At 59.0% G+C, this 20,473-nt stretch overlaps 7 protein-coding genes and 1 pseudogene across 7 annotated transcripts in view; 4 read left to right on the top strand and 4 right to left on the bottom strand.

The window, feature by feature from the left end:
• Positions 1-575: 575 nt before the first annotated feature.
• ACA1_253410 (uncharacterized protein) lies at positions 576-1,287 on the top strand (the record flags this gene model as incomplete). The annotated part of the gene is made up of 3 exons (XM_004367554.1): positions 576-738; positions 831-942; positions 1,026-1,287. The coding sequence occupies 3 exons, from the start codon at positions 576-578 to the stop codon at positions 1,285-1,287; spliced, it is 537 nt and encodes a 178-aa protein (XP_004367611.1).
• Positions 1,288-1,506: 219 nt separating this feature from the next.
• On the top strand, positions 1,507-3,613 carry ACA1_253420 (annotated as a pseudogene).
• A 126-nt stretch (positions 3,614-3,739) lies between these two features.
• ACA1_253430 (calponin domain containing protein) lies at positions 3,740-7,355 on the bottom strand (the record flags this gene model as incomplete). Its single annotated transcript, XM_004367555.1, is given in 9 exon segments — positions 3,740-3,989; positions 4,089-4,217; positions 4,304-4,443; positions 4,522-4,825; positions 4,836-5,281; positions 5,368-5,681; positions 5,768-5,863; positions 5,958-6,402; positions 6,735-7,355. The coding sequence occupies 9 exon segments, from the start codon at positions 7,353-7,355 to the stop codon at positions 3,740-3,742; spliced, it is 2,745 nt and encodes a 914-aa protein (XP_004367612.1).
• A 576-nt stretch (positions 7,356-7,931) lies between these two features.
• On the top strand, positions 7,932-9,486 carry ACA1_253440 (uncharacterized protein; the record flags this gene model as incomplete). The annotated part of the gene is made up of 7 exons (XM_004367556.1): positions 7,932-8,195; positions 8,275-8,394; positions 8,507-8,563; positions 8,681-8,825; positions 8,945-9,075; positions 9,232-9,330; positions 9,418-9,486. 7 exons carry the CDS (start codon positions 7,932-7,934, stop codon positions 9,484-9,486), a joined length of 885 nt encoding a protein of 294 aa, XP_004367613.1.
• Positions 9,487-9,813: 327 nt separating this feature from the next.
• ACA1_253450 (C2 domain containing protein) lies at positions 9,814-15,813 on the top strand (the record flags this gene model as incomplete). Its single annotated transcript, XM_004367557.1, has 28 exons — positions 9,814-10,011; positions 10,245-10,328; positions 10,427-10,504; positions 10,598-10,690; positions 10,798-10,867; positions 10,973-11,064; positions 11,239-11,340; positions 11,422-11,462; positions 11,553-11,753; positions 11,879-11,997; positions 12,076-12,157; positions 12,250-12,298; positions 12,405-12,483; positions 12,549-12,663; positions 12,729-12,793; positions 12,904-13,013; positions 13,113-13,362; positions 13,514-13,593; positions 13,638-13,754; positions 13,907-14,114; positions 14,192-14,326; positions 14,469-14,551; positions 14,631-14,702; positions 14,826-14,940; positions 15,026-15,153; positions 15,256-15,343; positions 15,443-15,616; positions 15,701-15,813. 28 exons carry the CDS (start codon positions 9,814-9,816, stop codon positions 15,811-15,813), a joined length of 3,141 nt encoding a protein of 1,046 aa, XP_004367614.1.
• Positions 15,814-15,879: 66 nt separating this feature from the next.
• Positions 15,880-16,550, bottom strand: ACA1_253460 (protein kinase; the record flags this gene model as incomplete). Its single annotated transcript, XM_004367558.1, has 2 exons — positions 15,880-16,307; positions 16,418-16,550. 2 exons carry the CDS (start codon positions 16,548-16,550, stop codon positions 15,880-15,882), a joined length of 561 nt encoding a protein of 186 aa, XP_004367615.1.
• Positions 16,551-16,817: 267 nt separating this feature from the next.
• On the bottom strand, positions 16,818-17,774 carry ACA1_253470 (uncharacterized protein; the record flags this gene model as incomplete). The annotated part of the gene is made up of 3 exons (XM_004367559.1): positions 16,818-17,180; positions 17,271-17,441; positions 17,529-17,774. The coding sequence occupies 3 exons, from the start codon at positions 17,772-17,774 to the stop codon at positions 16,818-16,820; spliced, it is 780 nt and encodes a 259-aa protein (XP_004367616.1).
• Positions 17,775-18,535: 761 nt separating this feature from the next.
• ACA1_253480 (FAD dependent oxidoreductase domain containing protein) overlaps positions 18,536-20,473 on the bottom strand; it is a gene marked incomplete at both ends in the record, with an annotated part of 2,774 nt that continues 836 nt past the window's right edge. The window contains 10 exons of the mRNA XM_004367560.1: positions 18,536-18,640; positions 18,737-18,852; positions 18,963-19,086; positions 19,195-19,293; positions 19,423-19,509; positions 19,600-19,647; positions 19,690-19,702; positions 19,785-20,024; positions 20,125-20,237; positions 20,349-20,423. Coding sequence (XP_004367617.1) covers positions 18,536-18,640; positions 18,737-18,852; positions 18,963-19,086; positions 19,195-19,293; positions 19,423-19,509; positions 19,600-19,647; positions 19,690-19,702; positions 19,785-20,024; positions 20,125-20,237; positions 20,349-20,423 — 1,020 coding nt within the window. The remainder of the gene's footprint in view (positions 18,641-18,736; positions 18,853-18,962; positions 19,087-19,194; positions 19,294-19,422; positions 19,510-19,599; positions 19,648-19,689; positions 19,703-19,784; positions 20,025-20,124; positions 20,238-20,348; positions 20,424-20,473) is intronic.

A 20,473-nucleotide genomic window follows, 5' to 3' on the forward strand; every position in this document is an offset into this window, starting at 1 on the left:
TTCCCTCAACATGATTGGTTTGAGTGGACATTGTTTGATTGGCCGACCTAGGTCATGTTGTTGTGCGTGCTTCCTTCTCTGGGAATCTCATTTGAAATGCACGACGAAAAAGAAAGATAGTAAAATGTCGACACTATGTCTTGGCCCAATGGCAGATTCTCCACGGTTAAGAAAGCAGACATGCCAGCTCCATGTGAACTTTCACCTGGACTCTAGGAGTCGGCACCAACGCCAAACGCGTTTCGGCTTTCTGCAGACTTGGCCGTTGGTCGTCGTTCACCGCGAAGCCGTTGGCCGCCAATGTCGAATGATCGCTGTTGGAGAGCGGGCTTGATCGTTGACGTTCTGCTCCATCCCTTCCGGCCGAAAAGTGAGGCGGAGGGAGTTGGAAATCAGACCAGCGATCAGGCCGAGCGCGAGGCGCCCTGCAGGCCGGCCTGGGTGGGCGTGAGCGGGCAGCCAGTGAAGAGTTTGCGCCATTCTCTTGTTCTCTTACCATTCCAGCTGCAACCAGCAACAACATCACAACAAACACCAAATCGACTCACTACTTCATACAGACCACGAACAGCATCATGCAGCGTCGCGCCCTCTCCCGTTCCGTTTGCCTCGTCCGCCCGCGCCAGGCCACGATAAGCCTGGGCGTTCGCAACTTGAACATCAACACCAATGCCGCCAGCGCCAGCCCCGTCAGCACGCTCAACACGCTCATCGAGACCACCAAGGACAGCAAGGAGGGTACCCGTCCCACAGGGCTCATGTCAGGCGCCGACCTTCATGTCGCACTCAGTCCTCAATGTTTCTCTGACTCAAACGCTTCATATTGTCAGGCTTCAAGACGGCGGCCGACCATGTCAAGGACGCCAACATTAAGAAGAACTTCCAGGAGTATGCCCAGCAGAGGGAGCAGTTCAGCAAGGAGCTGCAGGACCAGGTCAAGAAGTACGTCGTCCTGTGCTCATCAGCCCCCATCGCCATGACGCTTCATGTGGCTAGTTGTTCACCACCTTCTTCTACACGGGCAGGCTCGGTGGCACCCCCGAGACCTCGGGATCGACGCTTGGCGCTATTCACAGGGGGTGGGTCAACCTCAAGTCGGCCCTCACCGTGAGCGACAAGGCGATCGTGTCGGAGGTGGTGAACGGCGAGACTGTGGCTGAGAAGTACTTTGTCGATGCGTCCAAGGACCAGTCGCTCCCCCAGGAGGCGCTGGGTCTGGTGCAGAAGCAGCACGCCAAGGTACAGGAGTCGCTCAACTATGCCAAGGACCTCTACAACAAGCTTTGAAGCCGACAACAGAATGCATTTCGACAATTTGAAATTTTGTCCAAACTTAAACGAAACGTAGCGGGACAGGAGCCTTTTGGGTTGGCGGAACTTCAACAACAAGGAGACAGCGGCTTCTTGGTTGTACAACCCCACATGTGGTCGCGGTGAAGAAGTAGCTTCAAGCTCTCTCTCCGCTCAGATCTGCTATTTATTTTAAATTTATCCAATAATCCCACAATGCGGCGAAATCTGAGCATGAATGCAGCTCCACTGAAGCTTCTCCGCCCTCGTCTCTGTTCCTCTTCCTCCCTGTCGCTGGTGGCACGACCACGAGGTACCCTACTTTACTTCCACATCGCTGCGCCGCAACAGAGATTGAATGGTGCACCACGTCACGACAGGCGTGTCGTACATGAGCACGACCAGCACCGCGAAGGCCAAGCGGCCGAGGGACTCGTTGGTGGAGCGGGACCTGCGGTTCAGCACCGACCCACGGCTCCAGGAGGCCTTCGTCAACAGCTCCGGCAAGATACGACTGGGCATGGTCCTCGAGGAACTCGACACCCTCGCTGGTACACTCCGCATGACGACACGCACACGACCGCACACGCACACGCACGACCGCACACGATGTTGGTCTGACATGCACGCAATCAAGCGCGTGTCGGGTATGCACACGCGTTGGGCACGCCGCGGGTGGCGCAGTTGGAGGAGCGACGCAAGGAGGGCCTCGAGGTGCCCACCATCGTCACCGCCGCCTGCGATCGCATCATGCTGCTCAACCCGATCAGCATCGACCGCGACCTCAAGCTGCGCGGTACCACCGCCACCACCGCCACCCAGGCCTCTATTCCATTCGATCTCAACGCGCCACCAAAACAGGAATGACGACGTGGGTGGGCAAGTCGTCGAGCGAAGTCCGCGTCGAAGTCTCCTCCGTTAGAAAGGACCCCCAAGGCAATGACGGTGCGTGTCGTGTGTCGTGTGTCGTGTGTCGTGTGTCGTGTCGTGTGTGTCGTGCGTTGTCTGACGGATGGCTATGGGGCTGGTTCTAGAGGCGACGCCGCATCTGGTGGCCTACTTTGTGATGGTGGCGCGCAGGAACGGAGTGAACGAGGCCTACCCCATCCCGCCGCTCGAGCCCGTCTCGCCCGCGGAGAAGCGCCACTACGACCAGGGCGCCTCCAACGCTGCGCGGAGGAAGGAGGCCGCAGCGACCTCGCTGCTCATACAACCGCCCAAGCTCGACGAGATCAAGATCGTGCACGACATGTTTGCGCGCCAAATGCACCAAGGTATCTTCACACACCACACACCACGACACACCACACACACACGACACACGACGCACGACACACGACGCACGACACACACGACACACACGACACACGACTTACGACTTTGGTTTTTTGCTGCGCCGATGCAGGGCAGGCCCAGCAGGATGCGTCTGAGGTGCCGATGGCCAGCGCGTGCCATTCGTCCACCCAGTGGACGCACCCGCAGGTACCTGTGCGCCGCCGCAGTGTGTGACACGTCCCTCGATTGTCCGCCAACGCTTGACTTGTGCAGAACCGTAACATCCACGGCAACATCTTTGGTGGCTTCCTCATGCGCCAAGCCTTTGAGTTGGCGCACGTCACCTGCGGTACGACCTCATCATTCCCCTTCTTCCTCTTCTTCCTCCTGCTCATCATCATCATCATCACCACCACCACAACCACAGGGCTCTTCACCGGCGTGATGCCCACCTTCCTCTCAATGGACGACGTCTCCTTCCTGCGGCCCGTGCACATCGGTACCACACACGACACGACCAACGACACGACCAACGACCAACGACACGACACGACACGGCACACACGACACTCGCTTTTGGTTGATCATGCAACGTTCGGCCCAAAGGCTCGGTGCTCGCGCTGGAGAGCCAGGTGGTCTACACCTCGACCAGCACGCTCGACTATGAGTCGGACCAGGACCGCGACCAGCAGAGCGCCACTGGGGGCGCCAAGCAGCAGCAGCAGGGCTTTCCGCTGGTGCAGGTGCGGGTGCAGGCCAACGTGGGCAACTTCGGCACGGCCTTCGAGCCCAGCAACGTGTTCCACTTCAACTTCAAGGCCGGCGCCAACCAACGCAAGGTGGTACCCAACGCCTACTCCGGTACGATCTGTGTGTTGTCTGTGTGTTGTATGTGTGGGCGCGTGTGCGGTGCTGACATCAACGCACGTGTTTGTTCGCAGAGGCGATGGCCTATCTGGACGGCCGCAGGCGCATGATCCGCGAGAAGACGCTGCGACAGGACATCGCGTCCTATCTCGAGGGCTTTGGCACCGCACATGTCGAGTGAGCCGCGCAATAAAGACACAGAGACAACACGATCGCCACCGCCATCGTCATCATCATCATCATCATATGTGTACAAAGAGAGTGCCTTCATCAATCAGCGAATGCCGCCAACGCCACCAGCCTGGGCTCAGTTGGGGTTGGCAGCGGCGACGACGCGGGTGGGTGGCCGGATCTCGCTGGAGCTGTCCTTCTTGGCGGTGATGACGTCCTTGTCGAGCATCAGCTTGCCGCTTAGCGACCGGATGAACTGCGAGTGCGACGTCGATCGGACCAGGAAGGGTCCCTTGTAGGTGGTGCTCCGCCGCGACCATCGGTCCAGCGCGTCCAGGCACGACAGCACCGCCTCCAGGTTCTTGCCGTGGTACAGATCGGCCGGCCTGCAATATTTTTAAAATAGAGTTATTTTTTATTCAATAAGAATTGTTATTAGTATTGATGTTGTTGTGTTATTTGCTATTTTTTGGGGGTGGCGGTACTCGAAGACGGTTTTGACGCCGAGCTTGCGGCAGCCCTGGACGAAGTAGGTGATGTTCTCCATCTGGTAGAAGACCATGTCGCCCACGTGCACCTCCTTGACGATGCCCGGCGAGATGACATTGAGCAGCCTGCGCCATGGATTGGTGAGCGCTGCGCGCCCTTCGACGGAAAGCGATTGACAACGCTGAGTGGGGGTGGAGGGTTGGTGGCGTACTTGCACAGGAGTACGCCGGATCGGAGGGACTTGAAGAAGTCGGCGGAGGGGAACGACTCCTTGGTGGCCTCCTCGATCCAATGCCGAATGTCGTTCTGCTTCTGCTCGAACGTCTCCTTCTCCGCTTGCCGCATCCGCCCCTGTGGCGTTCCATTTCGTTCGTTTACTCACTCGTCGCACACCACCGCACGCGCACGCGCACACGCAAGATGACGTACCTCGGAGGAGTTGGTGTTGACGACGGTGCGCGGGCTGGCTCCGCGCGGGCTTGCGGGCGACTTGGCCTTGAGCGAGAGCCGGGTGCTGAGCCGGTTGACCCGCCCGGAGGGGACCCGGATGGGCAGCGGGTAGTGGTACTGGATCAGGCCCTCGCCCTCGCCCTCGCCATCGCCCTCGGCGGGCGTCTCGGGCGCGTCTCGGTCCCCGTCGCCGTGGGCCTTCTCCGCAGTCTCGCCCGGTGCTGAGGTGGTCGCTGTCGCCTCCTTGGCCTTGCTGACGTCATCGTGCTCCCCCTTCGCCACGCTCTCGACACCCGCGTCTTGCTTGGCACCATCGGCGGCGGCGGCTGCGCGCGGCGTCTTCCGTCGCGGCGTCTCTTTCTTTCTCTTTCTTGGCCTTCGCTTTCGCTTTCGTTTTCTTGGGCGCCTTCGTTTTCTTTTTCGTCGACTCCGCGGTGGTGGCTTGGGCGGCGGCCAGGCTCTGTTCGAGGGCCTGGATGCGCGCCAGGGCCTCCGCCAGCTTCCGCTCCACGTCGCCGGCCCGCTGCCTCTCGGCTTCGAGCGCGCGCAGGGCCTCGTCTCTCTCCTGCTCGGCCCGGGCGCGTCGGTCGGCCTCCTCCCCGAGCCGCTGCTCCAAGGCCTGCAGCACCGCCGCATCGTCGGCCTCCTTCTCGAGCCGTCGCTTCTCCGACCTGGTCGACCTCCTCTTCCTCTTCGTCTCCGTCGCCGCCACTTCCTCCCCGCCGGCCGCCGTCGCGTCCTAAAAACATGTTAATATTTGTTTTTCAAAAGATTTGAATAAATGATAAATATTATTTTACAATAAAAAAGAAAAAGAAAAGGTACCGGCTGGGCGGCGGAGTTGTTGTGGGCTCGGGGCGTCTTCTGCCGGGGCGTGGCGGGCTTGTCGCCTTGCGGGGTGGGCGACTCCACTGCCGGCGGGTTCTTGCGTTTGCCGATTTCTTCGATGAGCAGCCGGAGGTCGGAGGTGGGGATGTCCATGTCGTAGAACTGCTGGGTCGTGACCTCGAACAGCCGCTCCATGGAGGCGATGCCTCGCACCTTGACCAGCTCGTTGACGTGCTCGTCCAGCTGGATGTCCTCCAGGAAGCCCTCCACCGTCCCCTCCTTGTATTTCCGCTTGGGTCCATTCTCCGCCGCTGCCATAGAAGTCACATCAGTACGTGCGCGTGAGGGCGGTGTGTGTGCGTGTGCGGTGTGTGCGGTGGTGCGCGCGTGCGCATACCTCCGGGGTTGAGCTGAACATTGAAGTGGGTCAGCCAGCCCGAGAACGAAAGCCTCTGCTTGCTCTTGGGGAAGGCCGGCGCCGGTTTGCGCGGACCTAACAAAAGTAATAAAAAGAAAAGTAATAAAAATGGAGGTCAGCCGACTTCACTGCGATGTGCAAGGTGGTTGGGGTTGGGATCAACACGCACTGATGATAATCTGGGTGCCAGGGCCGGGCGCGGGGGTGGCGGAGCCGCTCTGGCTCGTCTTCTTGGCGCGCCAGCTCATGCTGGCGGTCATCACCTTCGAGTTGGGCGACCCCAGCTGCTGCTGCTGCTGCTGCTGTCGCTGCTTGTCCTTCTTCTTGTTCTTCTTCTCCTTCTTCTTGTTCTTCTTCTTGTGGCCGCTGCCTTCGTCGCCGCTGGACGACGAAGAAGAAGAAGACGACGCGGATGATGAAGAGGAGGAACGGTGTCGGTTGCCGGTGCGGCTCTCCTTGGCGAGGCCCGACGACCGTCGGTCGGCGAGTTCGTTGCTGTTGCGCTCGTTCGGCCGGCCGCCGCCCTTGGTCGTCTTGAGCTTCTCCTTGTTGTGTTTGCTGTTGTACGAGAACCGGTCGGATGAGCTCCTCATGTGCGGGCTCAGCGTGTTCTTCTGTTGTTTGCGTTGTGTGTCGGGCGGTAAGCCAACTTCTTCGTTGACACCAAAAAGAACGAAAAGCAAAGAACGAAGAGCGAAGACGATGGCGCACGCGCCGGAGTAGTTTGAAAAGAGAAAGAGAGGAGCGACATTGGGCGATGCGCGAGCTGCTGTGGGGATATCTCGAGACCCAAAATGAAAGCGATCGCCGCAATCACCGATAAAACGACAAATATAGCAACTCGAACACGAGGCACGAACGACAACAAGCTCACCGCACACGCACTCACCGCACGCAGTCGGGCGCACTCACAGAAAGACACGGGAAGACGCGTGGGAATGCGCACCTTGGAGGGACGCGCGTCGAGGGCGGGCGATGAGGAGGACGTGGGGATCGCCATTGGCGCCGCCGTGCCGTTGTTGGTCGCCACCACCACAACGTTGTTGTACTGCAGGTCCTCGAGCGCCGACAGGTTGCGGCGGTGCTTCTTTGCGGCGGCGCCGCGGCCGCGCTGGTCATCGCCAAAGGCCATACCGCCCGAGAGCCGATGATGATGGACGGTGGGCGCACGCGTGGGCGACGCGGGCAACGATAAGGATGAAGATGACGAAGAAGATGATGAAGTAGATCCGCTCTTGCCGGCTTTCTTCTTTTTGCGCTTGCCGCTTCCGCCATCGTCGTCTTCGGCCTCGGCGGCGAGGGTAATCATGTCGCCCATCTTCTTCTTGTCGATCATCGTTTCATCCATGGCGGTCGATTCCTTGCTGCTGGGGATGAAGCAGGTCAAGGCATTTCGCACGCTCGACGACCTCGATTTGCTGCTGTTCAGCTTCGATGGGCCGGGCGCCTCCAACGTGGTAGCGCTTCGTCCTTCCCGCGTAGCAGTCGCCCCCTTGCTATTGTTCTTCTTCTTGTTCTCCTTCTTCTCCTTCTTGTCCTCTTGGAGGCGAGATGAGATCTCGGACATGGCCGAGTGGTCCAGGCTCTTGCTTCGATCCCGAACGCGCGAGCCCCCCTCCTCAATATTATCATCTCCATCTCCATCTCCATCTCGTGCTTTCTTTCCCTTCTTCTTTTTCTTCGCCTGGTGGTGGTTCTCTGGGGGCGGCCCGAAGCGAGGGCTGAAGCCTCGCCGGGGGCTGGCGTTGAGGGACTGAACTCCTCCCTTCGGCGCCTTTTCTCTCTTCTTTTTGTTGTCTTCGAGTTCGTTGCCGTCACTTCCGCCACCCGAACTAACCTCCTTTTCATCCATCTTTTTTTGTCTCGCCCTTCTCCTGCGCTATCTGTCTAACCTATCGTCCCTTCTCCTTCTTGATCTTCTTCGTCTTCGTTGTTTCCTCTCTTCGTTCTTTATTGTGCAACCCGTCGCTTTCGTTCTTTGCAAACACAGCCGTTAGGTCGCGTTCACGCAGCGTGGCCGCTGGTTGCAACCAGAGCAACAGGCCGAGTGGTCGCCGAGGCGGAGCACAAACTGCATTGTCGACATGACAGGAAATTACTAAGGAAATACGCAAAGAAAAAAATAATAAAAACCTCGCAGTGGATGCGCAGGCCGATCTCGACGTGTAGAGTTGGCTCGACTGTCTGCTTGTTCCCTTCTGCAGCTCGACCTTCACCTGCGTCTTCTTCAGCACTACGCCTGCAGTTTCAATCACGTTCATTGGGCACGAGCTCGCCTATAGAGATGGAAAATCCCGAATTCAACATAGAGCCCACTGCTGAAGAGTGTGCGGAGGTAGTACGGCGACTCAATGGCATTCAACAAGAAGTCACCGAAGTGTCACAACGGCTTGGCCTCAAGCAGGAGGTACTCGCCATCATACAAATAATCGATAATTACAAATAATCAATATTATATCAATAATAATCACATATTCCACATGCAGCCGCGTCTGGTGGCAGTGAGCAAGACCAAGCCGGCGGCACTGGTGCGCGCATGCTTTGAAGCTGGACACGTCCACTTCGGAGAGAACTACGTCCAGGAGCTCGTGACGAAGTCTAAGCAGGTATGGCACTGTTGTATGCATCACCCCCCCCCCACAGCACCTTACGCGCACCCACAAATCACCACCAACGTATGGCTGCTGCTGCTGTTGGCTCTTCTCACGTCTCTACCAGCTCCCCGAAGGCATCAAGTGGCGGTTTATCGGCCATCTGCAATCCAACAAGTGCAAGGTACTCAGCACTCAGCGTCCTCCTTGCGCCGTGAGCTAGTTTTTGGCACTCACCCCGTCCTGATGGATTCTCGGTTCGTGCTGCGGTGTTGTTGTTGTTGTGCTCTGTCGGCTGCAGCAAGTGCTGAGCGTGCCCAATCTCGACTGCGTTGAGACTGTCGACAGCGTCAAGCTCGCGACTGCGCTCGACAAGGCTGCCGCTGCCGCCGGACGCACCACCCCGCTCTCCATCCTGGTCCAGATCAACACCTCCGGCGAAGAGAGTAGGTCACCCTTGAACTCTTGAGACAATGTCTTGACGCGTGAGCTGACTGGTCGTGTCGTGTCGTGTCGTTGGTCGTGTCGTGTGGTTTTCCTTGTCTTGCGTGCTTTTTCTTTGCAGGCAAGAGCGGCGCTGATCCGGAGAAGGTGGTGGACGTGGTGAAGGAGATCAGGGAGAAGTGCAGCCGTTTGCACTTTGCCGGCCTGATGACCATCGGCCGATTTGACGAGCACCCGGAGCCGGACTTCCGGGTAAGTCTCCTACGCGCGCTCAACTCCCAACTCTTGCTTCTTTGCCTGCCGTGTGTTGCGTTGCGTTGCGTGTTGTGTTGTGTTGTGTTGTGTTGTGTTGTGTGTTGTGATCCGCGGTTGATTGCTGACCTGCACTTCTCGTACACGACACGGTAGAAACTCGTTGAGTGCCGAAAGAAAGTGTGCGACGAGCTCGGTCTGCCCGTGGAGCAGGTCGAACTCAGCATGGGCATGTCCCACGACTTCAAGATTGCGGTACCCCATCTTATCAACATCTCACCGTTTTTGCGCACCAGTGTGTGTCTTCTCTTATGCCTTCATTTCGCACACAACGTTGACCAGATCGAAGAGGGAAGCACCAACGTAAGAGTCGGCAGCAGCATCTTTGGCGCTCGCGTCTACCACAAGTAGCCCGGCCCCATCCCGTACAGCCCTCGCCCCTTGCCACCTTGACGAATGGGTGTCGGCTCTAGTGTCGACAAATTAAAAGCTCGAGTTTCACCAAATGCGCGACTTTTTCGTCTGCGCGATCCCGAGCAACGGCCCACGGAGTCGAACCGCACCACAACGACCACAGGCGAGCGAGCAGCGAACGAACCCAGGTTGACGATAAACAAAAAGGAGGAAGCGCCGGAACACTTCAAACTCGAACAAGCCGCGAAGGCACGACACCACGCTTTACAACTCAACTCCTTCGAGCTCGAGCCGAGACCGCGAAGAGAAGAGAAGCGAGAAGAGATGTTCAACTTCAAGAAGGAGGTGTTCGACCACCGGCAGGGGTCGATGATCGACGGCCGGACGGTGTCGCGGGTGGCGCCGTGCCCGGGTTCGCCGCAGCTGCGGGTGGACCTCGCCGCGGCCGACGACGTCACGCTCACGGCCTGCAAAGTCACCCGCACCAGCCCCCTCCTCTCCGTCCACTCCAAGACCTCCATCGTACGGACCACCTCCCCCCTTTCGTTCTTCTCCTCTTTCGTTCTTCCAGAAGGCCTCAATTTAATATTGTTTTTTTAATTCTTGATTATTCTTGACGGTCACAAGCACACGCAAACGTGTTTTTGGGCATAGGACAACATTTTTTATTCTTTTTTATTCTTTTTTAATTATTTGATTATTTTTCCCTGTGATGGTTGCTGCCGCTCCTCCTTATTTCGCTGACGGTCACACAGCTGTACGAGCTGGAAGTGACCACCTCGCAGGGCGTCTACTACATTGACCGCACCTTTGAGGAGCTCGCCGAACTGAACACCGTGGTACCTAAGCTTCTTCCTCTCTCTCTCTCTCTCATTTCGCCGTAGTGGTGGTTTGGCCGCTGACTGACATTCCGCCGTGTGATGTACTTCGCCGTCAGCTCAAGGACCTGCCGACCCTCAAGAAGACGAAGAGCGTCCGCGGAGCCCTGAAGAAGCCGAACAAGCCCAAGAGCATGGTACCCTTCCAGCTTGTCCTTCTTCCCCGCGCAGTTGCCACTTTTCTCGCCGGTGGTGATGGCTCAATGGCCAACTCAACCCGACGCGTGCAGGACAAGCACCGCCAGAAGTGGAACGAACGGTTCGAGGCCTACATCAAACAGGCCAGCCAAGCGGCCATTCTTCGCACCATGCTCGCTCCACGCGTACATTCGCGCTCCCTCTCAGCAGTGTCGTGCGCGTGTGTGCGTTAGTGCGTGTTGCGTGTATCTCTTTCGCGGGTGTTTCACTCACACATCGGCCGGCGTTCCAGTCCAAGCCGCGGCACCTGCTGTTCATTGACATTATCGAGGCGCGCAACCTGGTCTCCACCGACATGAACGGTAAACACACAACGTTCACCCAACCACACGCCCACCTCTCAGCTCTCTATGCAATGCTGAAACCTGGTCTGTACGGCGGCTGTGGTGTGTGCTTGATCACGCCAGGCAAGAGTGACCCCTACCTGCGCGTGTCCATGGTGGACGTCCATGGCAAGGTGATTGGCCAGCCGGCTCTGACTCCCGTGGTCCACAAATCGGTACATGACTCTTCGTTGTTCTTCTTCGCTTTTTTCGCTCTTTGCTCTTTACCACCCTAACCGCGAACGTTGAAAAACGTGTCGCACCTTAGCTCAACCCGGTCTGGAACGAACAAGTGGCCTTGTACGCTACTACTTCTCACCTCACTTGTGCGCTCTCGTCGTTTCTCAAAGAGAACTCACTGGTCTCGCATCCACAGTGAGCTGGACGACTCCGTGGACTCGGTGACGCTGTCGTGCTGGGATCACGACCGAATCTCGCGCGACGACTTCATGGTACCACCTGACCGCACGCCGGGGCACGTGACCACAAAGTACGATTGTGTAGCGCTGATCTTTTTCCTCCGTCTCCTTCAGGGCCGCATCATGCTCAAGAAGCGCGACATTCCGCACAACACGTACGCGCGCCCTATTCTCGGTCGTGAGACTGGTCGTCAAGGGGCTGGCCAGGCACACATTGCTCACACGTGTGCGTGGCCCGATGCTAGGGAGGTGCGGAGGTGGTTCCCGCTTCACCCGAGCAAATCGCGCCAGAACTCGGTGCACGGGGAGGTCCTGCTGCGCATCCACTACAAGACCCAGATTCCGGGCGGATCGACCTCGACGTCAAGCCCAACGAAGAGCTCAACGACGAGGCCATCGCAGCCTGCAAGTACGAACCTCGATATTCCTATGCGCGACTGCGCTGTGTGCGTGCATGCGTGTGCGGTGATGTGTGCGTGCATGCGTGTGGCGAGTGCGCTGTATGCGTGTGTGCGTGTGATGACGTGCGCGTGCGTGTGTCTGATGATTAAGCTCTATGGCATCGATGCAGGGCTGAGCGCGAGCGGCGGCAGCGCAAGAGGGAGAAGCATCGGTTCGCCGGTGAGCTGCACATTAAGACGCTCTACAATCCGCCGTTGGGCAACTGGGGCGGATACCTCACCATCACCGGTACGCGCTTCTGCCCCGTTCGTGATCAATAACGGCCAATCGGGTGTCTCACACGCATCCGACCTCTCCTTCCGACAGTCGTGGAGGCCCGCAAGCTGCTTGCGCTGGACTCGGGCGGAACCTCCGACCCGTACTGCGTGCTCTCCCTCAACGGAAAACGGTACATTCCCCCACACTCTGCTGTAATGCACAGAGAAAATGACCGGCGTCAGCTGACCACGCATTGCCCCCCCCCCCAATGGACAATGGCAGGTTCCGCACCAAGAAGGTCACCAACTCGCTGGACCCGACCTGGGGCGAGGTGCGCACTTGGACTCACACTGTCGTTGCTCGCCCCCACTCACATTCTCACACTATTTTATTTATATATATATGTGTAAATATTACACATATATGATATGCTGCAGACGTTCTACTATCACATACCGGCCGGCTCGGTGGAGGGGCTCGCCGTCGAAGTCGACGTGTACGACTGGGACGTCGTGGGTACGCCGGCCGTGTAGGTGTGAAGTGATTGTTGTCGACAGACTGGACCTAAGAATGGGACACAGGCAAGTCCGAGGCGATCGGAGACGCGAGCATCCGCGTGGAGGAGCTGAGCGAGGGCTTCGACGAGAAGTGGATCACCCTGGTGGCTCCCCCGCCCACGCAAGACGGGCTCGACAAGTACACTACATCGTCGCTCCCCACCACCATCACCATCACCACTTATGGTCCACTCTCGTCCGCAGGAAAATCGGCAGGCGAATGGCCGAGGAGGGCTGGGCGCCCAATCTGCCCATCATCCTGGTGCCCGGTGCGTATTATTTATTATTTACTTATCCATTTATTTATTTGTCTATTTATCTTATTATTTATTATTCATTCATTCATTTTATTTATTTATTTATTTCCTGGCATGATCAGGCTTCGGGTCGACGAGCTTGGAGGTGGTGGAGGGCTACGAGAAGTGGAAGGGCCAGCGGGTGTGGCTCTCCCTCTCCAAGATCAGCCGCGAGGCCCTCTCATTCCGGTCTGTCCGCCCTCTCCCACGACCGGGTCCAACCCAGTACACGTTCTCACCGCACACGTACCACCGCACACGCACATGCACACACTGCAGTCGCTTCACCCAGGGAAGAGCGACGCGAAGGCTGGATGTGAATGGCAAGACGATCACGGGCGACTTCGAGGCCATCGAGCTGGAGGAGGAGTGGGAGGACGCCGAGGCGCGTCTCGCCTCGCTCGGCATGTCGCTCGGGTCGTCGACGACGTCGATGGAGACCACCGCCGTCTCTGCTGTCGACCCGGCCGTCGAGCGGGCCTTCAAGAACCGCTGGATTCAGCACCTGTGCCTGCAGGAGGACGGCATCTCCGACCCCGAAGGTAACCCGCCGCCGACCCTGCGCCTCTTCAATCATCACGCTCACCTATTGCACGCACACGCACACACCCGACCGCACACGTGTATCGCACGCACACGCACACACGCACACACGTACCACCGCACACACACGTAATAATGGCACACGCACAGGTATCAAGGTGAGGCCGGTCAAGGGAGTAGAGGCGGTCACCTATCTCGACCCGGGCGCTCTCACAGCGCCGCTCTCCTACGTAAGCGTCCCCCTCTCCACTCAAGTTTCCCCCTGTCGGAGGAGGGAAGGAAAGTGGCCCTGACCCAGCCCGTCAACTGCGCAAAACAGGTGATGGGTCCGCTGGTCGAGAACCTCCAACAGCTCGGCTACGTCTACGGCGACAATCTCCTGGCCGCCGGCGTACGTGCCCCTCTTCTTGTGCCGTGTGGCGTGTGGCGTGTGGCGTGTGGCGTGTGGCGTGTGGCGTGTGCGTGTGCTCTCTGTGTGCGTGTGTGCGTGCGTGCGTTCATGACTGTGAGCTGATCGAGTGCGGGTGACTTTGGCGGATGTAGTACGATTGGCGTCTGCCGCTGCACCACCTCGAGGAGCGCGACGGCTATTTCACGCAGCTCAAGCAGGACATTCAGGACATGTGCGTTCGCAACAATTCGCCCGTGGTGCTCATGGGCCACAGCATGGGCAACCGCGTCATCCAGTACTTCCTCAACTGGGTGTGCCACACCGACCCCACCAACGGACGCAAGTGGATCTCCACCAATGGTACGCGCGGTGCGGTCGTGCGTGTGCGTTTGGGCGTGTGCGTGGAGCGACGACTGACGAGTGTGTCGGGCATGCAGTGCACACGTTCGTCGCCGTGGGTGCGCCGTGGCTGGGCGCCTCGAAGACAATTCGCGCCCTGGCGACGGGCGAGAAGTTCGGGCTCGACGCCTTCCTCACCGACGTCGAAGCCATCACCTTCGGCCACCGCATTTGTACCCCTCCCCTCCACGCATGCACACACACACACACACACACACACACACAATTCGCACGCACGCACGCACACACACACACACACGCACGCACGCACATACAACGCACACACTCCTGACACTCACCGCTTGTAACAATCAGCGTCGACCGCGTGCCTGCTCCCGGTGGGCTGCGAGAAGCTGCACCACCACCTCACGTCCGGCCTCGAGTCGTTCACGCACCTGGTACGCGTGTGCTCCACCACAGCGAGTCCCTATGTTAAATTCTCGTAGACCAGACAACAACTCATTCATGGGATTCCAGAACGACGCGGTGGACGCCTGCCCGAAGCCGATGCACTTCCGCGACTTCCTCACCTCCGAAGTCGCTGCTCACGTATGACTGCCCGCACACGCGCACGCACGCATCATCGCACGACACGCACACGACACACGACACACGACACACGCCTGCGCCGTGTGTGTGTGTGTGTGTGTGTGTGTGTGTGTGTGTGTGCAGGGGCCGATGATGTTCTATGAGGAGTACATGCGCAAGAATCCGCTCTTCGGAGGCGAGCACAAGGACGAATACATTCTCAAGCCTCCGCCTGTCGACCGCCTCTACGCCATCTACGGTACCGCCACGCACCGCACGCACACCTACATGCAAAGTCACTGACGCCACCGCACACGCACACGCACCACCGCACACGCACACAGGCGTCAACTTGGAGACGGAGATAGGCTACGTGTTCAAGCGCGACGCGGCCGGCTGCATTGTGTTGGACGACTCGATCTCCAAGGCGCAGCGGACCCAGCTTGAGTCCGAGGGCTTTGCCGTGAAGAAGGTGGGTCGCCCTTCCCCGCATATGTCCCCCTCCGCTCTTCTTGCCTTGCTTTTGGTGGGGCGGCCTGGGCTGGTCGTGTGCTGACTGATCCCTGCGACGCAGGGCATTGTGTGGGAGACCCCGCGCACCAAGCAAGGAATCGTGCGCGAGTTGACCGGCGTCGACGCTCACATCTGCGGTGACGGCACTGGTACGCCTCTCTCTCAGAAAGCTTGCGATTGATGTGTGTTGTTTGACACGGTTGTCGTCGCACACGCACGCACCGCACACGCACACACCGCACACACAGTGACGTACGCGTCGTTGAATCACTGCGCGCGCTGGCGCAATGAGATCCCGAAGCTCAAGATCGAAGAGCTCGAGGGAGCCGAACACAGGCAGGTCCTCGCCAACCGCCTCTTCTTCAAAAAGCTGATCGAGTACATCGCCGAACGGAACATTATCGGCAACCACTTCGATCTCGGTACGCGACCGACTCTTTTTCTTCGCTCACGACGCGCACGACACGAAGTGCTACGCTGGCTCACATCTTACACTCGCCCTGCAGGCAAGCTGGCGGGTCGGCTCAAGCTCCGCTCGGACCAGTTCCTGGGTCTCGACGACGTCAACGACGGCGACGAGATCGCCGAGGGCGGCTCGCCCAAGGCCCCGTCCCCCTGACCAGCCCAGAAGGAGGGGCGGACAGAAGTGTATTGAAAAAAGAAACAGACCAACTTGAAGAGGTGACTACAAGGAGCTCGCCAAGTCGCCGAGGCAAGACTTGATGTGTGAGAAGGAGGGCCGGTTGATGGGATGAAGTGAGCAGCACTGGTGCATGAGTGCGAGGTAGCCCGCAGGGACTGTGGGTAGGCGTCTGGGGAGGGGGAGAGGCGGGTACTCGTCGCGGACAACGCTCTTCGCCAGTTTTGGGGAGGGATGGTGCCTCATGACGACGCCGAATGAGTAGACGTCGGCCTTGCCAGCGTGCGGGGCGTAGCGTGCGTCGTCGCGCAACTCGGGGGCGAGCCACTCCGAGACGAACCCGTCGTCGTCACGAGCGTGGCCCTTGTCGCGAAGGAAGGACTTGACCCTGGTGAGCCCAAAGCCGGACACCCGAAATCGACCGTCCGCCGACGCCATGATGTTGTGCGACGACAAGTTCGTGTGTTCGATGCCTGTGGCCGCCGCTATGGTTATGGTGTGTGTGGTGTGTGGTGTGTGGTGTGTGGGGAGCTTGGGCAGGTTGTGGGTCACCACGACGGCCCTGCCGAACAGAGGCTCCCACCTGGGGCGCCTTGGTCGTAGTAGTAAGGCACGAAGCGGGGCGGAAGGCCCGGTTCGCCGTACTTGGCGGTTGCAACGACGCCAGCGAAATCGTCTGTTTGGGTCAGGGCCGCAAAGAGGGGGCGGACCAACATTGTCCCTTGATAGATGTGCGTGTTCGGTTGAGCCCCGGTTGGGGTCACCAGAGAGCAGGCGAAGAGGAGCGGCAACGGGGAGATCGACAAGGCTAAGAATGTTGAGAGATAAGGCAGCGCGCTTCGTGTGCCGATGGGGCGAGCGTAGAGAAGGAAGGTCTTTATTCAAATGAGGTACAACAAATGTCTCGCGGAAGGGGAAAGAAGAAGAGGAAAGAAGTAGTCTCAGCTTGAGGGGGAAGGAAGTGGTCCTCTCTAGAATAGAACTTAGAAGAGGACGGAGGTGATGAAGGGCGACAGGGTGGCGGCGCTCGAGCTCTCGCCCTCGACGCTCCACAGCGGGTCGTACTCGATGCTGTTGGCGGCCTGGAACTGCATCTGGATGTTGACGGCGCCGCTGCCCATGGTCGGGGTCACCTTCACGGCGGCCTGACCGTTGCTGTTGGCCGAGTCGGGGGCGAAGATGAGCGACGCGCCGTCGAAGAAGCGCAGCTCGGGGCTGTTCCACGACGCGGTCTTGCCCGGGGTGCCGATGCGCACGAAGAAGTTGAGCTTGTTGCCGGTGTCCTCCACGGGCCAGCCCGAGATGGTGTAGATGATCTCAATGCTGCCGGGCGCCACAGGGTAGGTCTGCGTAAAATGATGCGCGTGTGTGTGCGGTGAGTGTCGTGTCGTGTCGTGTTTCGGGTGTGTGTCGTGCTGTGAATGAAGAGGGCGCACCTTGGTGCCGTAGGTGATCTTGCCCTCGTCGTTGAAGACGTAGAAGCGGACGTTGACGTTGGCGGTGGTGGTGGCGTTACTGCCGGCGACGGCCACGTTGACGTTGCCCGAGAGGCTCACCACCGTCGAGTTGACGCCCTGGAACGTCTCCTGCTGCGGCGTGGTCGGGTCCTGCAATGTTCATGTGGCCATGTTGATGTTGTTGACGTTAGTTTGCAACATCGTCAAACTTGAGCGCAAAAGAAATGAACAACGTACGTTGAAGGTGAGATCGGCGAACGAGTTGACGGCGTTGACGACCCCACCATCGGCGGCCACCTCCTGGATCTTGGTGAAGGAGTGGGTGAAGATCCTGTTGGTGCCCGTCTCCCAAATCTTGACGCTGCCGCCTGTCGGGTTGAAGGTGGCGCTGATCTTGGCGCCGTTGAGCGTCACCGGCCCAGCCAGGGCGCTCGCCACAAGAAGGACCACGAAGGCTCCAATGCAAACCGCGATTCTCGACATCATCGTCTTGTAGTGTCTTCTTGCTGAAGCTTGAAAGAGAGGAGAGTGGTTGTTTGCTTTGTGGGTCTTGGTTGAGAGCTGGAGAAGATGTTGATGAAGTGAAGGTGCTGCTGGCGGCCCACTCTTTATACTTTGGTGTCCCGTGCCGCCTGGTGGCTCGGCCATTGGTCGCTGCAGGGCGCTGAAAACCGAGTGGCGGTGCACACAAGCCACCGACCAAAGAACACTCGCCGTCCGCGAAATTTCCGGGAGTGGTGGAAGGCGGCCATTGTGTAGCCATGGCCGACATGGGCTTCATGGTGTCCCTTCCACCCACATCCCCAGCGGCGCTGTATTGGTGGTGATGGTGATCGCTTCGAGAGCACAACTGCACCACACCGGTCACTTTGTGGCCCAAAAATACGGCCCAGACCAAGGTGATCGCGAACGTTGGCGAGGAAAAGTGAGCGGGTTGGCTCTGGGTGCTCTCTTTGTGTGTGTTTGTAAGCGGGGCGGCCAAGGTCCCGCCACAGTACATAGAACGATCGACCCTCGAGGCACCCCACAAGCCAGCATGACCGGTTCGATCCCCACCTTGTGATGACAAATTTGAAAAAAGGTGAACGAGGCCGCGAGCCGCGTTGGCAGTGTCACCAAAACTGTGAAGAATGGAGGCATCAGAGATCAATCGATTCGCACCGGCTCAGCAAAGGCTCAAGGCTACGGCCTCATACGGGCGTCATCTGGTACCTGGCTCACCGGCGGTAGCGAGGCTTACTCGACTAGTACCATTCATTGTCGTCGTCCTCCTCCTCGGCCTGTCGCTCAATCTCCCTCCGCTTGGCGTCGTCGAAGAAGCGCGAGGGCAGCAGACATTGTATGCAGTCCTGTTTGGTGGAAAGGGGGGCTCCTTAGCACCACAGGCGCACAACCGCTACTGAATTAATTAATGGACTGGGGGGGGGTGGAGGGGGGGAGCTAACCTCCGGCTGCAGCTGGCCGGAGATCATTTCGGCCAGCGACTTTCCCGCGGCGAAGCAGTTGGCCATGCCGTTGCCCGTGTAGCCCGCGCCGATGTACTGACCCGCGCGCACTCCTCCTGTCGTGCGCAAGTAAGACACAACACACTCACAACACAACACACAACACACACAACACACAACACACACAACACACAACACACAACACAACACACACACACTATCGGACCTTCGAGCGGGGCCAGTGGGGTGAGAGGGCCGACGAGCGGCGCCCCATCCTTGCTGTAGGCCATGATGCCCGTCCACTCGTGCTCGACCCGAAACGGAATCTTGCCCTCGCCCACGCCTTGGCCCTTTCAAGTGGTGCCGGCGCATGCGAGAGGGCCGGTGGTGAGCCAGCTACGCCCCATTCGCTGCAGTGCGCCCGTAGCAGTCGAGCGCGATGGTGGGAGGCTGGGTACCTTGTCCTCCTGCAGGCTGGGGAAGTTCTCTTCGAGGAACTCGTGGAGCTTCTCGCTGATCTCCCTCACACAGATCGAGTCGTCCAGCGTGTCCCTTTCCTAGCGGTGCGTGCGTGCGTGCGTGCGTGCGTGCGTGTGCCGTGTCGTGTGCGGTGTGCGTGCGTGGTGGGTGGGTGGTGGGTGTGTGTTGGTCGAGCTTTGACGAATGCGTAGTTGGAAGGGACGCACCTTGGTCGGCGTGACCCAGCGCATGCCACCCAATACGATCCGCCCGTCCTCTCGCTGGATCATGTACTGGAAGCCGTCATCGAACGCCTGCGATGCAGTGATTGTGGAATGTCAGCTATGCTTCACACGGCCCTGCTCACCCCAGAGATGAGATGAGAGGTGTGGGACGCAGCGCACCAAGTTACGCAGCCAGCGCAGCTGCGAGATGGGCGAAGTGATGAGGGCCTGTCCTCGCACCGGCACGATCAGCCCCGCCAGCGAGGGTACCAACGCGGGAGCCCTTCGGTGGAAAAACGTTACGTTACCCGATAGGTCAGCGCCGACAAAACGAAGCGCTGCGACGACCGTCATGAGGCGCGTACCATGCGTTGGTGGCGTGGACCACACACGAGGTGGTGACTTCGCCACCGTTGGCGGTTCGCAGGCGGTAGTGGTGCGGCTGGTCTTCCGTGATGTCGAGCACGGGCGTGTTGGTCATGATCTGGACGCCGCCCAGCTTCCTGGCCTCGCGGGCCAGGGCGTAGACGACCTTCGCCGGGTAGAAGGACGCCGCGGTGGGCTGGTAGAGCCCGCCCAGGAAGCTCGGCGAGTGCGCCTCCTGCCTTTGGATGCCAATGGCGACGATGATGATGATGGTGGTGGTCAACATATAGCACGACACGCACACGACACGCAACGAAAGCAAAGAAATGGCACACGCACTCGCATTTCTCTTTGTCCCACCACTCGAGGCCCAGGTCGGGATTGGTAGCCTTGACTTGCTCCATGTAGTCCTTCAAGAAGACGGCTTCCGACTCGTGTCGGGCGAGCTCGAGCTGCAGCAGAGCGAAAGCGTGTGAGTGGGCGCGTGAGTGTTGATTGTCAGCAGTCACGTCGGGGAGTGGGATGGTTGTTACGCAGCCGTGGCTGCAGAAATCGCACGAGACGTCGTGCGTGGCGATGAACTCCTTGATGAGCTCAAAGTTCTGCTTCTTGAACTCGGACAGCCTCGCTTCCTCTTCCTGTTGGCCAAGAGGTGGTGCGTGGTGAGCGAGGCGGCCAAGAAGAGCGC

This window comes from Acanthamoeba castellanii (assembly GCF_000313135.1).
Source record: "Acanthamoeba castellanii str. Neff unplaced genomic scaffold scf7180000084768, whole genome shotgun sequence".
NCBI lineage: Eukaryota > Discosea > Longamoebia > Acanthamoebidae > Acanthamoeba > Acanthamoeba castellanii.